Source organism: Microcaecilia unicolor, chromosome 6, assembly GCF_901765095.1.
Source record: "Microcaecilia unicolor chromosome 6, aMicUni1.1, whole genome shotgun sequence".
In the NCBI taxonomy this organism is placed as follows: Eukaryota; Metazoa; Chordata; class Amphibia; order Gymnophiona; family Siphonopidae; genus Microcaecilia; species Microcaecilia unicolor.
Window position 1 is genome coordinate 250560177 of NC_044036.1, and position 16795 is coordinate 250576971.

At 42.9% G+C, this 16795-nt stretch overlaps 1 protein-coding gene across 1 annotated transcript in view; it reads left to right on the forward strand.

The window, feature by feature from the left end:
• CACNA1B (calcium voltage-gated channel subunit alpha1 B) overlaps positions 1-16795 on the forward strand; it is a 1447778-nt gene that overhangs the window by 810262 nt on the left and 620721 nt on the right. Inside the window, exons 8-9 of the mRNA XM_030207102.1 lie at positions 866-981; positions 12079-12135. Coding sequence (XP_030062962.1) covers positions 866-981; positions 12079-12135 — 173 coding nt within the window. The remainder of the gene's footprint in view (positions 1-865; positions 982-12078; positions 12136-16795) is intronic.

A 16795-nucleotide genomic window follows, 5' to 3' on the forward strand; every position in this document is an offset into this window, starting at 1 on the left:
AGAGGAACAAAGATCCCCTCAAACTTTCCCCCAGCATGGCAAGGAAGATCCTCCCTCCCCTTCCTCTCACCCCCTGGCATAACATGGAAGACCTCAATCCCAGATCCCTCCAAAATGACAAGGAAGATAAGATTCCCTCCCCCTTCCCTGAGGTTTTGCCATGAGTCTCCTATGGCTAGTGTGGGGCAGAAGGGATCCAAGATTATCCTGCCTCTGGTGCCAAGGTTCAAAATGGTGCTTCTAACCTATAGCTGTAATCTTACAGTAATACTACAAAAGGTTAATCTGCCTTACAGAATAGAGCGTAGTGCATTAGCATGCATAATTGCCAGTATAGGCGCATGCACTTGCTGCATGCCATTTCTAGAATTACCTTTAAAATCTGTTGAGAAAGCATGTGTTTCTGCATTTCACACCCATGTTTACTTGTAGTGTTGGTAACTTGCAAATTAAATTTCCTTTCAGAGCTGAGGGTATTTCATAAGCAGGTTGATGAAGCCTTTTAGTGAGGCTTCCATGGCATGTACTGCTTCTATTTCTGACCTTAATGGATGTAGTTACTGGGTGAAGAAGTTTCCATTCTTCAATGCTATTCTCCTCATTCAAAATGAAGCAGAGGTTCCTAGTCTTTTCTCCATTGGTCCTATTTGTATGCATGTGTTGGGCACACATGCATATGGAAAGACATGGTTAAGGGAGCTACCAATCAGAATCTGTCTCACATGATGCTAGTTGGTAAAGGAGGTGGGGGAAGAGAGAGGAGAAGCTGGGTAGTAAAATGGACCTAATTTATGACACTGGTAGAGCATGTCTTTCCCAACTTCTTTTCAGATTGCCTCTCTTTTTTTTTTCTTTTCTATCACAGTGAGTTTGCCAAAGAACGAGAGCGAGTTGAAAATCGCCGCGCCTTCCTCAAACTTCGCAGGCAGCAGCAGATTGAACGAGAGCTGAATGGATACCTGGAGTGGATCTTCAAAGCTGGTAAGAGCATTCCCCACTCCCCTGATTAGCAGTCCTTTGTTTTATAATATGAACGATTGTGTGTAGAACAGACAACCTGAATTGTAATCCCATAGACTTTGCTAGAAGAGGGTAGAGGCAACGGGTAGTGCTGCATGCTGAAGCCCTCTTTGGATGTGTGTCATTGCTATAACATCACCAAATCACCTCTCATTATATCAAATGTATAACAGGAAACAGTAAGATTAAATTGTCAGTTTTGCAAATGGAGAGAGGTAAATGGGAAAGGGGATGGGATTTGATATACTGTCTTTCTGTGGTTACAATCAAAGTGGTTTACATATTATATACAGGTACTTATTTCGTACCTGGGGCAATGGAGGGTTAAGTGATTTGCCCAGAGACACAGGGAGCTGCAGTAGGAACTCAACCCAGTTCCCTTGGTTCTCGGGCCACTACACTAACCATTAGGCTACTCCTCCAAAGATCCCCAGTGTCTTGTTGCTTTTAACATACTCATAAATGATCTGGAAATTGGAACAACACATTAGATGATTACATTTGCAGATGACACAGAATTATTCAAAGATGTTAAATCATGAAAGGATTACAAGAAGTTGCAAGAAGACCTGGCGAGACTGGAGGACTTGGTATCTAAATGGTTGATGAAATTAATGTGGACAAGTGCAAAATGATACAGAGATATTACCACTAGAGATCTTAGTGGTCATATAACAGCCAGGGATGAGAGGCGGAAGAGAGTGAGCAGTGTTCCTGCTTCAGTAGACACCAAGGACACCCCAGTAAGACTGAGGACTGGGGGTGGGGTGGGATGGGATGGGGAGGAGGGCCTACTAGGTTGGGAGGGTGGAGGAAATTTTGAAGAGTCTGGCTCCAATAAGGAGGGGGTAACTTGAAGGAGGCTGCCACATGTTAGGCTCTTGCACACCAAAGGGTGCCGTTTGAGGGTTAGGTGATGTGTTGGGAATCATGTGCTGTCAAGTGAGGGGTCAGGTGCTATCAAGGGAGGCAGTTCCGGGGGGGGGGGGTCAGGTGCTACTGAGTGGGGGAAACTGGCAGGGGGTGGGGGCTATGACACTGGGATTGGGGCTATTTGCAAAGGGATCAGTGATTTTAGAAAGCTGCTCCCACATCTGTGTGTGGGAGCGGGGAGAGTATGTTTTTCCCCATGTCCAACTTTCTAAAATTGCTGCTCCCTCTGGATTTGGAGGGGCTGGGATGTGCAACCCTGCTCCTGTTTTACAAGACTTGTACATGTGAATTCCTTTCTCCATACCCTTTCTAAAATTTGTCTCTTGGTTGGCAGCTGAAAACTCATCTTAATTTAGAATCTTAAAAGTTATGCTTATAAATTTAGGCCTAGATTTATGAGCTATTCATTTACCTAGATTTATGAGCCTAATGCTGAAAATCATTCATTAGCTTCTAATTATTTTTCCCCACCCTAAATCTGCCCCTGTTACCACCCGCTTTTTTATGCTTATAAAATTTAGGAGTTTCAGTCAGCCCTAGTAAATTTTCAGAGGCCAATTTGGAAGCATAACTTTCAAAGGTAGGAGTATAAATCCTTTGAATATTGGGCCCATTCAAAGGATATATGCATGGAGTACATAAACATAGTTGTACCTGCCTCCGAACAGGTGTGAATTTGTTCAAGAACATTTGTGCATTCCTAGAGATGGTTCTGGAAGCCATTGTTGTTATTGCAAAATGGACACATTTTTGGAAAATGTTATAGGTGTCTGGTAATAAAGTTACCTCCCACATGCCTTTATGTCTACTTTGTATGTGTGTGTATATCCTGGCCCGTCTCATTCTCAGCCTTCATAGTAACATAGAGGGGCATAATCGAACACGAATGCCCATCTCCATGGGCGCCTATCTCCGAGGACGGATACGCGAAGGTGCGGGCAGACCGTATTTTCAAAAAAGATGGGCGTCCATCTTTTGTTTCAATAATACAGTTTGTGCCGGGCAAATGCATTGCATTTGGGTGGATTTGAGCTGGGCGGTATCGGTTTTCAGCGATAATGGAAACCGAAGGCGCCCAGCTCAAAAACGAACAAATCCAAGGCATTTGGTCGTGGGAGGGGCCAGGATTCGTAGTGCACTGGTCCCCCTCACATGCCAGGACACCAACTGTGCACCCTAGGGGGCACTTGTAACAATTAAAAAAAAATTAAAATACCTCCCAAGTCCATAACTCCCTTACCTTGGGTGCTGAGCCCACAAAATGCCCCCCCCCCCAAAACCCACTGCCCACGACTCTACACATTACCATAGCACTTATGGCTGAAGGGGGGGGGGCACCTACAGTGGGGGAAATAAGTATTTGATCCCTTGCTGATTTTGTAAGTTTGCCCACTGACAAAGACATGAGCAGCCCATAATTGAAGGGTAGGTTATTGGTAACAGTGAGAGATAGCACATCACAAATTAAATCCGGAAAATCACATTTTGGAAAGTATATGAATTTATTTGCATTCTGCAGAGGGAAATAAGTATTTGATCCCTCTGGCAAACAAGACCTAATACTTGGTGGCAAAACCCTTGTTGGCAAGCACAGCGGTCAGACGTCTTCTGTAGTTGATGATGAGGTTTGCACACATGTCAGGAAGAATTTTGGTCCACTCCTCTTTGCAGATCATCTCTAAATCATTAAGAGTTCTGGGCTGTCGCTTGGCAACTCGCAGCTTCAGCTCCCTCCATAAGTTTTCAATGGGATTAAGGTCTGGTGACTGGCTAGGCCACTCCATGACCCTAATGTGCTTCTTCCTGAGCCACTCCTTTGTTGCCTTGGCTGTATGTTTTGGGTCATTGTCGTGCTGGAAGACCCAGCCACGACCCATTTTTAAGGCCCTGGCAGAGGGAAGGAGGTTGTCACTCAGAATTGTACGGTACATGGCCCCATCCATTCTCCCATTGATGCGGTGAAGTAGTCCTGTGCCCTTAGCAGAGAAACACCCCCAAAACATAACATTTCCACCTCCATGCTTGACAGTGGGGACGGTGTTCTTTGGGTCATAGGCAGCATTTCTCTTCCTCCAAACACGGCGAGTTGAGTTCATGCCAAAGAGCTCAATTTTTGTCTCATCTGACCACAGCACCTTCTCCCAATCACTCTCGGCATCATCCAGGTGTTCACTGGCAAACTTCAGACGGGCCGTCACATGTGCCTTCCGGAGCAGGGGGACCTTGCGGGCACTGCAGGATTGCAATCCGTTATGTCGTAATGTGTTACCAATGGTTTTCGTGGTGACAGTGGTCCCAGCTGCCTTGAGATCATTGACAAGTTCCCCCCTTGTAGTTGTAGGCTGATTTCTAACCTTCCTCATGATCAAGGATACCCCACGAGGTGAGATTTTGCGTGGAGCCCCAGATCTTTGTCGATTGACAGTCATTTTGTACTTCTTCCATTTTCTTACTATGGCACCAACAGTTGTCTCCTTCTCGCCCAGCGTCTTACTGATGGTTTTGTAGCCCATTCCAGCCTTGTGCAGGTGTATGATCTTGTCCCTGACATCCTTAGACAGCTCCTTGCTCTTGGCCATTTTGTAGAGGTTAGAGTCTGACTGATTCACTGAGTCTGTGGACAGGTGTCTTTCATACAGGTGACCATTGCCGACAGCTGTCTGTCATGCAGGTAACGAGTTGATTTGGAGCATCTACCTGGTCTGTAGGGGCCAGATCTCTTACTGGTTGGTGGGGGATCAAATACTTATTTCCCTCTGCAGAATGCAAATAAATTCATATACTTTCCACAATGTGATTTTCCGGATTTAATTTGTGATGTGCTATCTCTCACTGTTACCAATAACCTACCCTTCAATTATGGGCTGCTCATGTCTTTGTCAGTGGGCAAACTTACAAAATCAGCAAGGGATCAAATACTTATTTCCCCCACTGTAGATGTGGGTATAGTGGGTTTTGGGGGCGGTTTGGAGCGCTCCCATTTAGCAGCACAAGTGTAACAGGTAGGGGGGTGGGCCTGAGTCCACCTGCCTGAAGTCCACTGCACCCACTAACAACTGCTCCAGGGACCTGCATACTGCTGTGATGGAGCTGGGTATGATATTTGAGGCTGGCATACAGGCTGGAAAAAAAGGTTTTGACAGTTCTTTTTTTTTGATGGAGGGGGTTAGTGACCACTGGGGGAGTCAGGGGAGGTCATCCCCGATTCCCTCCGGTGGTCATCTGGGCAGTTGGGGCACTTTTTGGGGACTTGTTCGTGACAAAAAAGGGTCCAAAAAAAGTGGCCCAAATTCTCGCTTCTCGCGCCCTTCTTTTTTCGATTATCGGCCGATCGCGCCCATCTCTCCTCGGCCGATAAACACGCCCCAGTCCCGCCTTCACCATGCCTCCGACACGCCCCCATCAACTTTGTCTGTTCCCGCGACAGACTGCAGTTGGAGGCGCCCAAAATCGACTTTCGATTATACCGATTTGGGCGCCCATGAGAGAAAGGCGCTCATCTCCCAATTTGGGTCGAAATATGGGCGTCTTTCTCTTTTGAAAATAAGCTGGATATTAACATAGTAGATGACGGCAGAAAAAAAATCTGCACGGTCCATCTAGTCTGCCCAACAAGATAAACTCATATGTGCTACTTTTTGTGTATACCTTACCTTGATTTTGTATCTGTCATTTTCAGGGCGCAGACCGTAGAAGTCTGCCCAGCACTAGCTCTGCCTCCCACCCACCAGTCCTGCCTCCAACCACCGGCTCCGCCACCCAATCTCGGCTAAGCTTTTCTTGCTTTCACTGACCTAGATCCATCCAGATCAGGAGTTCTCAACCCAGTCCTTGGGACACTCCTAACTAGTCAGGTTTTCAGGATATCCACAGTGAATATGCATGAGAGAAATGTGCATGCACTACCTCCAGTCCATGAAAATCTATCTCATGTATATTCATTGTGGTTACCCTGAAAACCTGACTGGCTACATGTGCTGGGAGGACTGGGTGGAAAGCCCCTGATCTAGGTAAAGCAAGATGCACTGGTATTAGTGGCTTCACCCCCTTGCCCTTGAAATTCCTTACCCCAATCATCAAGACCAGTCACTCTCACTTTTTGGAGAACTATGTTTCATCTCTAGAATCCTAAGGGGTTGAGAGCATGGCTCATTGATTTCTTCCTCCTCTGATTGTTCTCTTCTCTCTCTATTTTATTAAATAATGTAAACTGCCTTCCTGCATGATGAGATTAGAAGGCAGTATATTAAGCTCAGTACACTATACTAAATTTAAGTCCCTTATAAATTTACTTTCCAAATGCAAAAGTCATATTTTTATTTCTCTTACCTATGAGGAGGTTCGTAGAAGTAGAATTTCTAATCACTGATGGCCCATCAAGCTGTCATGCTGCATTTCTGCTACCACTGCAAACAGAAAAGCACATAGAAGCATTTAACCAGTTATTGCTACTGAAAATGACTAGTTAGCGGCAAAAATAAAGCTGGTGATATTGGGGGCATTCTGGGGGTGTGATTGGTTAATTCCCGATATTCAGAACTTAACCGGCCAAGCTTAGTGGGCAAATAGGTCTGTTTTTTTTTATGCAGCCTTATCTTTGCCTGCTAAGCCATGGTCAGTTAAGTCTGAATATTGACTTAACCGGTAATGTGCTACCTGGCAATGAAAAACCTGGATATTCAGTGCGAGTTTCCGGAAATGACCCAGCATTGAATATCTGTGTTGAACACCAATGGCGGGCAGTCAAAGTGCGGATGCTATTTGAAAATATTTATTTACCCACTTACAATACCACACAATATCCAAAGACAGAAAGGTGGAGATCACAAGGTTTTCAAAATTCAGAGCAAATAAAATAATTTGCATTTGGCATTTTAATTTCCTGCGAATGGATCTGCTTAGGTCCTTCAGTGCAGATTTTCCTTCCTCTTCCAAGCAAACACCAGAAAGCTTTACTTAACCTTTCTGTTTTGGCTGGTTATATTTTCTAAATGGGAGCAACTGTCAGCCTCAGGAGAAGGTTTTAAACAAAGGTTCAGAACAGAGATCATATTGAAAGAGCATAAACAAACAGCTTATACCAGGAAGCTATAATGGAAACTGACAGGCAGTACTTGCCAAGAAAACTATGTTTCTGTCCCGGTAATCAGGATTTACCTCCAGCAGTAGATACTTCCTGGGGTATGATGCTAACTCCAGTACTCTACTGTGAACATGTGGCTTTTTTTTTTTTAAGTTGATAGATTGTTTTGTTGATCTTTTTTGAAGGTGAAATTCTCAATCTCTAGCTAATGAAATTAAACCTATCTGTAGGTTCATAGTGAATTTGTAATCCCAGTTTATTTATTTATTTTCAACACTTGATATATTGCACGTTTTACTATTATTATGCTGTTGACAAAATTGTAAGTTTGATGTTAAACTGTACCTACTGTACACTGTACTTTTTTGTACTTTGTACTTTTTTGGGATCTTACCAGGTATTTGTGACCTGGATTGGCCACTGTTGGAAACAGGATGCTGGGATTGATGGACCTTTGGTCTCTCCAAGTATGGCAATACTTATGTACTTATGTACACTGCCTTGGGTGAATCTCTTCATAAAGGCGGTTAATAAATCCCAATAAATAAATAAAATACTGCAAGAGATGCCTGAGGCAAGGTTTACAATTTCTATTTCAGGTGCTTTGCTCTGTTCCTAATGGGCTTGCAATCTAAGTTATGTATTGTACCTGGGGCAGTGCAGTGCTATGTGACTTAACCAGGGTCACACAGAGCTGCAGAGAGAATTGAACCCTGTTCCCCAGGATCTCAACCCACTGCTGACCAGTTGTCTGCTTATGGATTATTCCTCAGATTCTATATATGGTGCTCAGATTTGCATGGTAGGGACATGAGTGTGTCAGGGGCATTCCAAAAAGGTTTCATGCATACTTATTGAATAGGGGGATCAACACACCCAACTTTTGAAACAGCATTTACATCAGGTTTCAGCAGGTGTATGTGTGGCACCCAAAGTTTGGTTGCTGGAATTGGCGCTAAGCCTGATTTTATAAGGAGTGCTCACATGTTATAGAACCATTCGAAGTGCCAATCTTTTCTGGTGCCCATTTTTGAGTGTGATTCATAGAATTTACCCCTGTTTCTCTAAGGAAGTGGTGGCAGTGAAAAACTTTAAAGCTGATAGCTGACAACTGGTCAGAAAACGTTGGGGGACAAATCTGGACTTTTCTGAGTATTTTGATGAATCATCTCAAAATCCAAACGGATGAATTATTTAGGTTTATTTATCCCCTACCAGAGTAGTATGGACCAGCCGTCCCCTAATAGGTGGAACACATAAACCAAGGCTACGTAGGTATGAGAAAGCAAAAGGATTTATTCCTTATAAGAAAAACAATTCTTTTATTATTACTTGCCAATGCAGATACAATTGATTAGTTTCTCATGGGAGAGCAGCCCTGCTTGCACAAAGGTACTGGCTGTGACTGTCTCCAAAGAAGTAGGAAATACAATCACTTATATACCTTCATTAACATAACAGGTCATACATAGGTAATCTGACAATAATCCCATTTATTGGATATATGCTAATATTATAGTTAACACTGATTGTCTATTATAATAATGTGGTTAGTATTTACTGGAAAAGCTAATAATGGACTAGCTCTTCCTGGAAGACTAAGTCATGTTCCTGAGGAGTTATCTTGTTCTATTTTTCACTAAAACATCTGTGACCACCATGTTGCTAAACCATGTTATTCTGTTTTTCCATCCTCGCTCCTTCCTCATTTCTGCTTGCACCAGGGTGTCTCAACAGATGATGAGTTGAGCCACACTGGAGTTCAGGTTAGTCATGGGCCTGTAAGGTTTTCTCTCATTTTAGATCCTGAACCAAAGATAGGCCTTGAATCAAAGCTCTTAGCTATGATGATAATATACAAGGATAAAGATGATTAAGGGGTTCTTTTACTAAGGTGCGCTGATGTAGACGCATGCAGGTTCATTTTTCAGTGCACCTGCAAAAAAGTCCTTTCTTTTTTGGCCGAAAATGGACATGCAGCAAAATGAAAATTGGCATGTGTCCATTTTGTGCCTGAGACCTTACCACCACCCACTGACTTAGCGGTAATATCTCACGTGTTAACTGGGCGATAATCATTGGCCTGTGTACACTGCCGATTACCGCCCGGTTAGCACCACGTGGTCGAAAATAAAAAATATTTTGGACGCGCATATTGGATTTTATTTATTTATTTTATTTATTTTATTGCATTTGTATCCCACATTTTCCCACCTATTTGCGGGCTCAGTGTGGCTTACAATACATTGTAAATAATGGAAATACAATTTGTTATAATCAGTTATGGATTACATTGTGAGAAGTTAAGCGAGATAAAGTCAAGGTATCATTGGGAATAGGACAAGAAAAAGAACAATGGAACAATGGAAAGAGACAACGGGAAATTGGTAGGGTGATAGAACCTTAGCAAAAGAACAATTCGGTATAACATTTTCTGTGAGTGAAGGTTTAAGTGTGATGAGATTACGGGGGATGAGAGTTCAAAAAGAATGTATTGGTGTATTTCTAGAATAGTGAGTGTGGACTTCATGTGTATTGCTCCTTACAGTAAATTTTATCGAAGAGATGAGTCTTCAGTAGTTTGCGGAAGTTGGTTAGTTCGTGGATTGTTTTCAAGTTGCGTGGTAGTATATTCCAGAATTGCGTGCTTATGTAAGAAAAGGTTGATGCATGCAGCGCCTTGTATTTTACGCCTTTGCAATTAGGGAAGTGGAGGTTAAGAAAAGTTCAAGATGATCTTTTAGTGTTCCTGGGTGGTAGGTCTATTAAGTCGGACATGTAGGCTGGAGCTTCACCGTGAATAATTTTGTGGACTAATGTGCATACCTTAAAAGTAATGCGTTCCTTAAGTGGGAGCCAGTGCAGCTTCTCTCGTAAGGGTAAAAAATGGAATTACTGCCTGGGGCTCATGGTAGCCAGGTGGTAGTTCCAAATTGACGTGCATTGGACATGTGTAGGCGCCTACGTGCCTTAGCAAAAGGACCCCTAAGTGACTTATTCCAGTGCTACTTCTTCAGCTGTATTACAGCCTATCTTGCTTCACTACTTAGACTAAAATCAGTAAGGTGATTTGCCAACAAATAGCCACCTAAGTAGTAAAATCATTCACTGCAAGTGCCCAGATTGTGTGCTTTAACTAGACTTTTATACTTTTGTTGGAGATAATTTGGTTCTGCTTGTTAATTCACAAAGTAAATGTAGTCGTTAAGCAAATCTGTGGCTGCAGATGAGGATCACGAAAAAAACAGTCAAGAAAAGTTTGCAACTGATTCAACAAACCAATGTGATATTCTAGCAAATTCATCAGATTGTTTCAGTGCACTTTTCCAGCTATAATCCACAGTAGTTTACTTGTGAGTCATCAAATCCATAGTGGGCTTTGTGAAATTAGCAGTAATTTGCTGAAAAACCAATGCAGATAAGTCTGTCCATTACTGTACCCACATCAAATCTTTCCAGATCTACCCGGAAAAGTCTAATTTTCACCATCACATATGACTTGAAAGTCTGGTGAACTTGAACTTATTAGGAAGTCCAACTGGTAAAATTTCACAAATTTCTACTTTCAAGGCCCACTTTGCTGGGGATTTTCATTTCTTTAATCCTGGCATCCGCATTTCAAGTTCTGCCACCAACTTCAGGTTAATTGGTTAAGTTTCACATTAGCCTTCATGATTCACTAAAGCCCTTCCCAGTACTACAGGTTTTGAGTTTGAAATGGCATTCTTCTGCCTCTAGATCCAAAGGACCAACTTTAACTGATTTAGAAGGAGAACCCTGTCTGCTATTGCCTGGCTGCTTGTTTTTCTCTCCTAGTCCCTTCAGTCTGTGACACCCTTTTGCAGTTGTGCTCACTAACACACTACTGCCCTCTTCTATAGGAGATCTGAGATTTCAGTTTATTCATTGCTTCAGACTTTTGTATATTAATTTGTTGTATATAGCTTTGAATGTTTCAGGGATGCCATCTATACATTTCTAAAAATAAGGCAGCTGCTCATAGACCTGATATTGGTTTAATGAAACCTGTCGTAAGACTCCAGAAATATATTTCTATTTGGAGGACTTGCTGCTAGGTTTCACTATATCCCTAAAAAATGCATGTCATCGTTTGTATTTAGAGTAAAGAAGTAACATCATGGTCAGAGTAGCAGGTGCCGGGGGAGCCAGGGTTCAAATCCTGGTACTTCTGCTGATGCTGTTGTGACCTTGGACAATTCATTTCACCCTCCATTTCCTCGGGTATGAATTTAGATTGTAAGCCCTCTGGAGATATGGAAATACTTATTTACCTGAATATAGCTCATCTTAAGCTATCAATGAAAATGTGTGCACTATTAGAGTTGCAAGCATGCAGTATGGATTCATTTCCAAAGGAATACTTTTTGGGGGTGTTTTACACACTGCTCACACATCTGCAAAGTCCATAAGTACCTCTTACGTGCGGACTGTACTTCAGTTCTCAAAGAGAAAGGGCATGCATAATTCAGAACTGCTGAAATAGAAAGTTCCTATTAAAAGTTACATCCCTTTTTCTGCAGGTACTTTTTTCCAACCAAAACAATGCACATACATTTGAAAATACAAAATAATGTGTGTTTTTCCACTATCTGCCCTAATCTTGCCTGTGGGAATGTGTTGAAATTAATTTGCCTCTCTGTGTATATGAAATCAGCATTTGTAAATTTTTCTGGAGGTATTCCTGGGAGTGAGATTGAGGTGTGCTTTGCATTTCCATGCATACTTTCCAAAATCTGAGCATAATCATGTAAATTTATCCAGAACATTTGTGGATGTGTATGAGCAATAGTAAATTTCCTGGGTCAGTTTTCTAAGCGAAAGTATGCTCATATTCTTGTTTTGAAAATACGCCAAAGCCTGCACAGGGAAACTAATATGAGTGCACTTTTATGTGCCTATGTATTTATAAAATTATCCCGTTTCATTAATGGGGAGACTAAGTGGTGGTATATCCTTTATGAGGTGTCAGACTGTTTGTTTGTACCTCATCTGAGCTAAGATGTTCCATTTTATATTTGCAGAAGAAGTTATGTTGGCTGAAGAAGACAAGAATGCAGAAGAGAAGTCACCTTTAGATGGTAAATGTTCTTCTTAAAGAAATACTAAGGGCCCGATATTCAGACGACGGAAGGTAGCCAGGTTGCCTCCCGCGGTCGGTGGTCAGCCTGGATATTCAATGCCTTCCCATTTCCAGTGACTGGCATTGAATATCTGGGTGTTTTGTGGCTGGTTTAAATTTAACTGACCAAGCCAATATTTTAGCACTGGCCTTTTAAGTTTAAACTGGCCAAAGATAGGCCTGTTATTTCGTCAGCCTAATCTGGCTGCCAAACTTAGCCATCGATGTGCTGAATATCAGTGGATAGCCAGTTATATCGTGCAATATAACCGGTTATCCACTAGGAACTAACTGACAATATTCAGAGGGAGATAGCCAGTTGTCTCCCACTGAATATTGCTGGATAGCCAACTAAGTGCCATTTAACCAGCCAGAAGCCACTCCTGGCCGGTTAAATGGTTTTAAATATCTGTTGGTATGGGTTTATATTTTATTGGTTTATGTTTATTTGATATAGGAGCTCATTGTCAAAGCACATAGACTTACAAAGTTACATAGAGGGGCATTTTCGATATGACGTCTAAGTCCAACTTTGGATGTTTTGCAAAAAATGTCCAAAATCTGAATAGGAAAGAAGGTCATTTAAAAAAAAAAAAAGAAAAATGTCTATTTTTTTCCCAAAAATACTGTTTAAGGTTTTGTGATTTGAACGTTTTGTTTTTTGGTCCATTTTTGTGAAAAAATAATCCAAGTGCAAACCGCACAAAATCAAGCCATTAGGATATAGGAGAAGCCAGCATTTTGTAGTAGACTGATCCCCCAGACATCCTAGGAAAGCAATAGGGCACCATAGGGGGCATTGCAGTGGACGTCATAAAATGCTCCCAGGTGCACATCTCACCATTGCTCCCTTATCTTGTCTCCTGAGCCCCCCAAAACCCACTACCCCCAACTGTACACAACTACCATAGCCCTTACAGGTGGAGAGGCACCTACAGTGGTGGAAATAAGTATTTGATCCCTTGCTGATTTTGTAAGTTTGCCCACTGACAAAGACATGAGCAGCCCATAATTGAAGGGTAGGTTATTGGTAACAGTGAGAGATAGCACATCACAAATTAAATCCGGAAAATCACATTGTGGAAAGTATATGAATTTATTTGCATTCTGCAGAGGGAAATAAGTATTTAATCCCTCTGGCAAACAAGACCTAATACTTGGTGGCAAAACCCTTGTTGGCAAGCACAGCGGTCAGACGTCTTCTGTAGTTGATGATGAGGTTTGCACACATGTCAGGAGGAATTTTGGTCCACTCCTCTTTGCAGATCATCTCTAAATCATTAAGAGTTCTGGGCTGTCGCTTGGCAACTCGCAGCTTCAGCTCCCTCCATAAGTTTTCAATGGGATTAAGGTCTGGTGACTGGCTAGGCCACTCCATGACCCTAATGTGCTTCTTCCTGAGCCACTCCTTTGTTGCCTTGGCTGTATGTTTTGGGTCATTGTCGTGCTGGAAGACCCAGCCACGACCCATTTTTAAGGCCCTGGCGGAGGGAAGGAGGTTGTCACTCAGAATTGTACGGTACATGGCCCCATCCATTCTCCCATTGATGCGGTGAAGTAGTCCTGTGCCCTTAGCAGAGAAACACCCCCAAAACATAACATTTCCGCCTCCATGCTTGACAGTGGGGACGGTGTTCTTTGGGTCATAGGCAGCATTTCTCTTCCTCCAAACACGGCGAGTTGAGTTCATGCCAAAGAGCTCAATTTTTGTCTCATCTGACCACAGCACCTTCTCCCAATCACTCTCGGCATCATCCAGGTGTTCACTGGCAAACTTCAGACGGGCCATCACATGTGCCTTCCGGAGCAGGGGGACCTTGCGGGCACTGCAGGATTGCAATCCGTTATGTCGTAATGTGTTACCAATGGTTTTCGTGGTGACAGTGGTCCCAGCTGCCTTGAGATCATTGACAAGTTCCCCCCTTGTAGTTGTAGGCTGATTTCTAACCTTCCTCATGATCAAGGATACCCCACTAGGTGAGACTTTGCGTGGAGCCCCAGATCTTTGTCGATTGACAGTCATTTTGTACTTCTTCCATTTTCTTACTATGGCACCAACAGTTGTCTCCTTCTCGCCCAGCGTCTTACTGATGGTTTTGTAGCCCATTCCAGCCTTGTGCAGGTGTATGATCTTGTCCCTGACATCCTTAGACAGCTCCTTGCTCTTGGCCATTTTGTAGAGGTTAGAGTCTGACTGATTCACTGAGTCTGTGGACAGTTGTCTTTCATACAGGTGACCATTGCCGACAGCTGTCTGTCATGCAGGTAACAAGTTGATTTGGAGCATCTACCTGGTCTGTAGGGGCCAGATCTCTTACTGGTTGGTGGGGGATCAAATACTTATTTCCCTCTGCAGAATGCAAATAAATTCATATACTTTCCACAATGTGATTTTCCGGATTTAATTTGTGATGTGCTATCTCTCACTGTTACCAATAACCTACCCTTCAATTATGGGCTGCTCATGTCTTTGTCAGTGGGCAAACTTACAAAATCAGCAAGGGATCAAATACTTATTTCCACCACTGTATATGTGGGTACAGTGTGTTTCTGGTGAGTTTTGGATGGCTTACAGTTTCTTCAACAAGTGTAATAGGTAGGGGGAGGTATGGGCCTGGGTCCACCTGTCTGCAGTGCACTGCACTGCACTCATTACTAGACTACTCCAGGGACTTGCATGCTGCTCTAGTAGATCTGGCTATAACATCTGAGGCTGGCATAGAGGTTGGCAAGTAATGTTTTAAATCACATTCTTGAGGGGTGGGAGGGGGTTAGTGACCACTGGGAGAGTAAGGAAAGATCATCCCTCATTCCCTCCAGTGGTCATCTGGTCATTTAGGGCACCTTTTTGTGCCTTATTCGTTATAAAATCAGGTCTACCTCAAAATGTCTTAGTTTTAGTCCTGGGCAGTTTTGTTTTGTTCCATTATGGCTGAAAAACGTCCTAAGTGTTAGGAATGCCCAGATCCCACCCCTGACACGCCCTTTTGTGATTTGAATGCACATCTGATGGACTTCATAGAAAATCATCTAAAAATTGTTTTTGTGAGAAAAACGTCCAAATGCAGATTTATACCACTTTTTGGATGTTTTTTCTCTTTTAAAAATGAGCTCCATAGTAACCTATGTAACTTTGTAAGTCCGTGTGTTTTGAAAATGAGACTTTATGTATTAGTTTTGTTATATGAACGCCGCCTACCATAGTAGATAGTGCGGCTAAATGTATTTTGAATAATAGAAATAGCTGGTGCTGGCAAATATGAGGGTACTCTTTAAAGGCAAAGTTGTCCACATTATCAAGCAACTGTAATTTAAACATACAGCAGTGAAGCTCCTGTCTTTTGACCCTTTTTTCAGGCCATTTCCTTAGGTTCTCTTGGCCAAATAGTGTGGAAGAGAAACCTCTTCCAAGTGTGAATCCTTTTTTTCCATCCCAGTGCTAGGCACATTCAAGCCTATAGCAGCTGCCAAGCTAGAGATTAGTTCAGACAAGTGTTACATTTAAGAAGCAGGATTAACAAGGCATACAAATTAATTACTACTACTACTTAACATTTCTATAGCGCTACTAGGGTTACGCAGCACTGTATAGTTTAAACAAAGAAGGACAGTCCCTGCTTACAATCTAAAGGACGAAATGTCAAGTTGGGGCAGTCTAGATATCCTGAATGGAAGTATAACGGTTATGTGCTGAAGGCGACATCGAAGAGGTGGGCTTTGAGTAAGGATTTGAAGATAGGCAGGGAGGGGGCTTGATGTATGAGCTCAGGGAGTTTATTCCAAGCATAGGGTGAGGTGAGGCAGAAAGGGCGGAGCCTGGAGTTTGCGGTGGTGGAGAAGGGTACTGAGAGGAGGGATTTGACCTGTGAGCGGAGGTTGCGGGTAGGAACGTAAGGGGAGATGAGGGAAGAGAGGTAGTGAGGGGCTGCAGATCGAGTGCATTTGTAGGTAAACTTGGACTGTATGCGGTACCTGATCGGAAGCCAGTGAAGTGACTTGAGGAGAGGGGTGATATGGGCATATCGGTCCTGACGGAAGATAAGACGTGCAGCAGGGTTCTGAACAGATTGAAGGGGGGATAGATGGCTAAGTGGGAGGCCAGTGAGGAGCAGGTTGCAGTAGTCCAGACGAGAGGTAATGCCTTGGGAAGCCTGGTGTTTTAAAGGTGATAAAATATATTGAAATTAAATGGAAGTAGAATTAAACTCTCCTTTCATTGGGGCACATGGAATCACATCATCTAATTTGAAGAACTTTCTTTTAGATACAAAAAATGGATTATTCTGTTTTGAAAGTGTTTCAGGGGCAAGTGGTTTTATCAAACATATAAGGTTTGACAATTAAAATTCAATGCGAAGAAATGCAAAGTGATGCACTTAGGGAATAGAAACCCTCGGGAGATGTATGTGTTAGGCGGGGAGAATCTGATAGGTACGGACGGGGAGAGGGATCTTGGGGTGATAGTATCTGAGGATCTGAAGGCGACGAAACAGTGTGACAAGGCGGTGGCCGTAGCTAGAAGGTTGTTAGGCTGTATAGAGAGAGGTGTGACCAGCAGAAGAAAGGAGGTGTTGATGCCCCTGTATAAGTCGTTGGTGAGGCCCCACCTGGAGTATTGT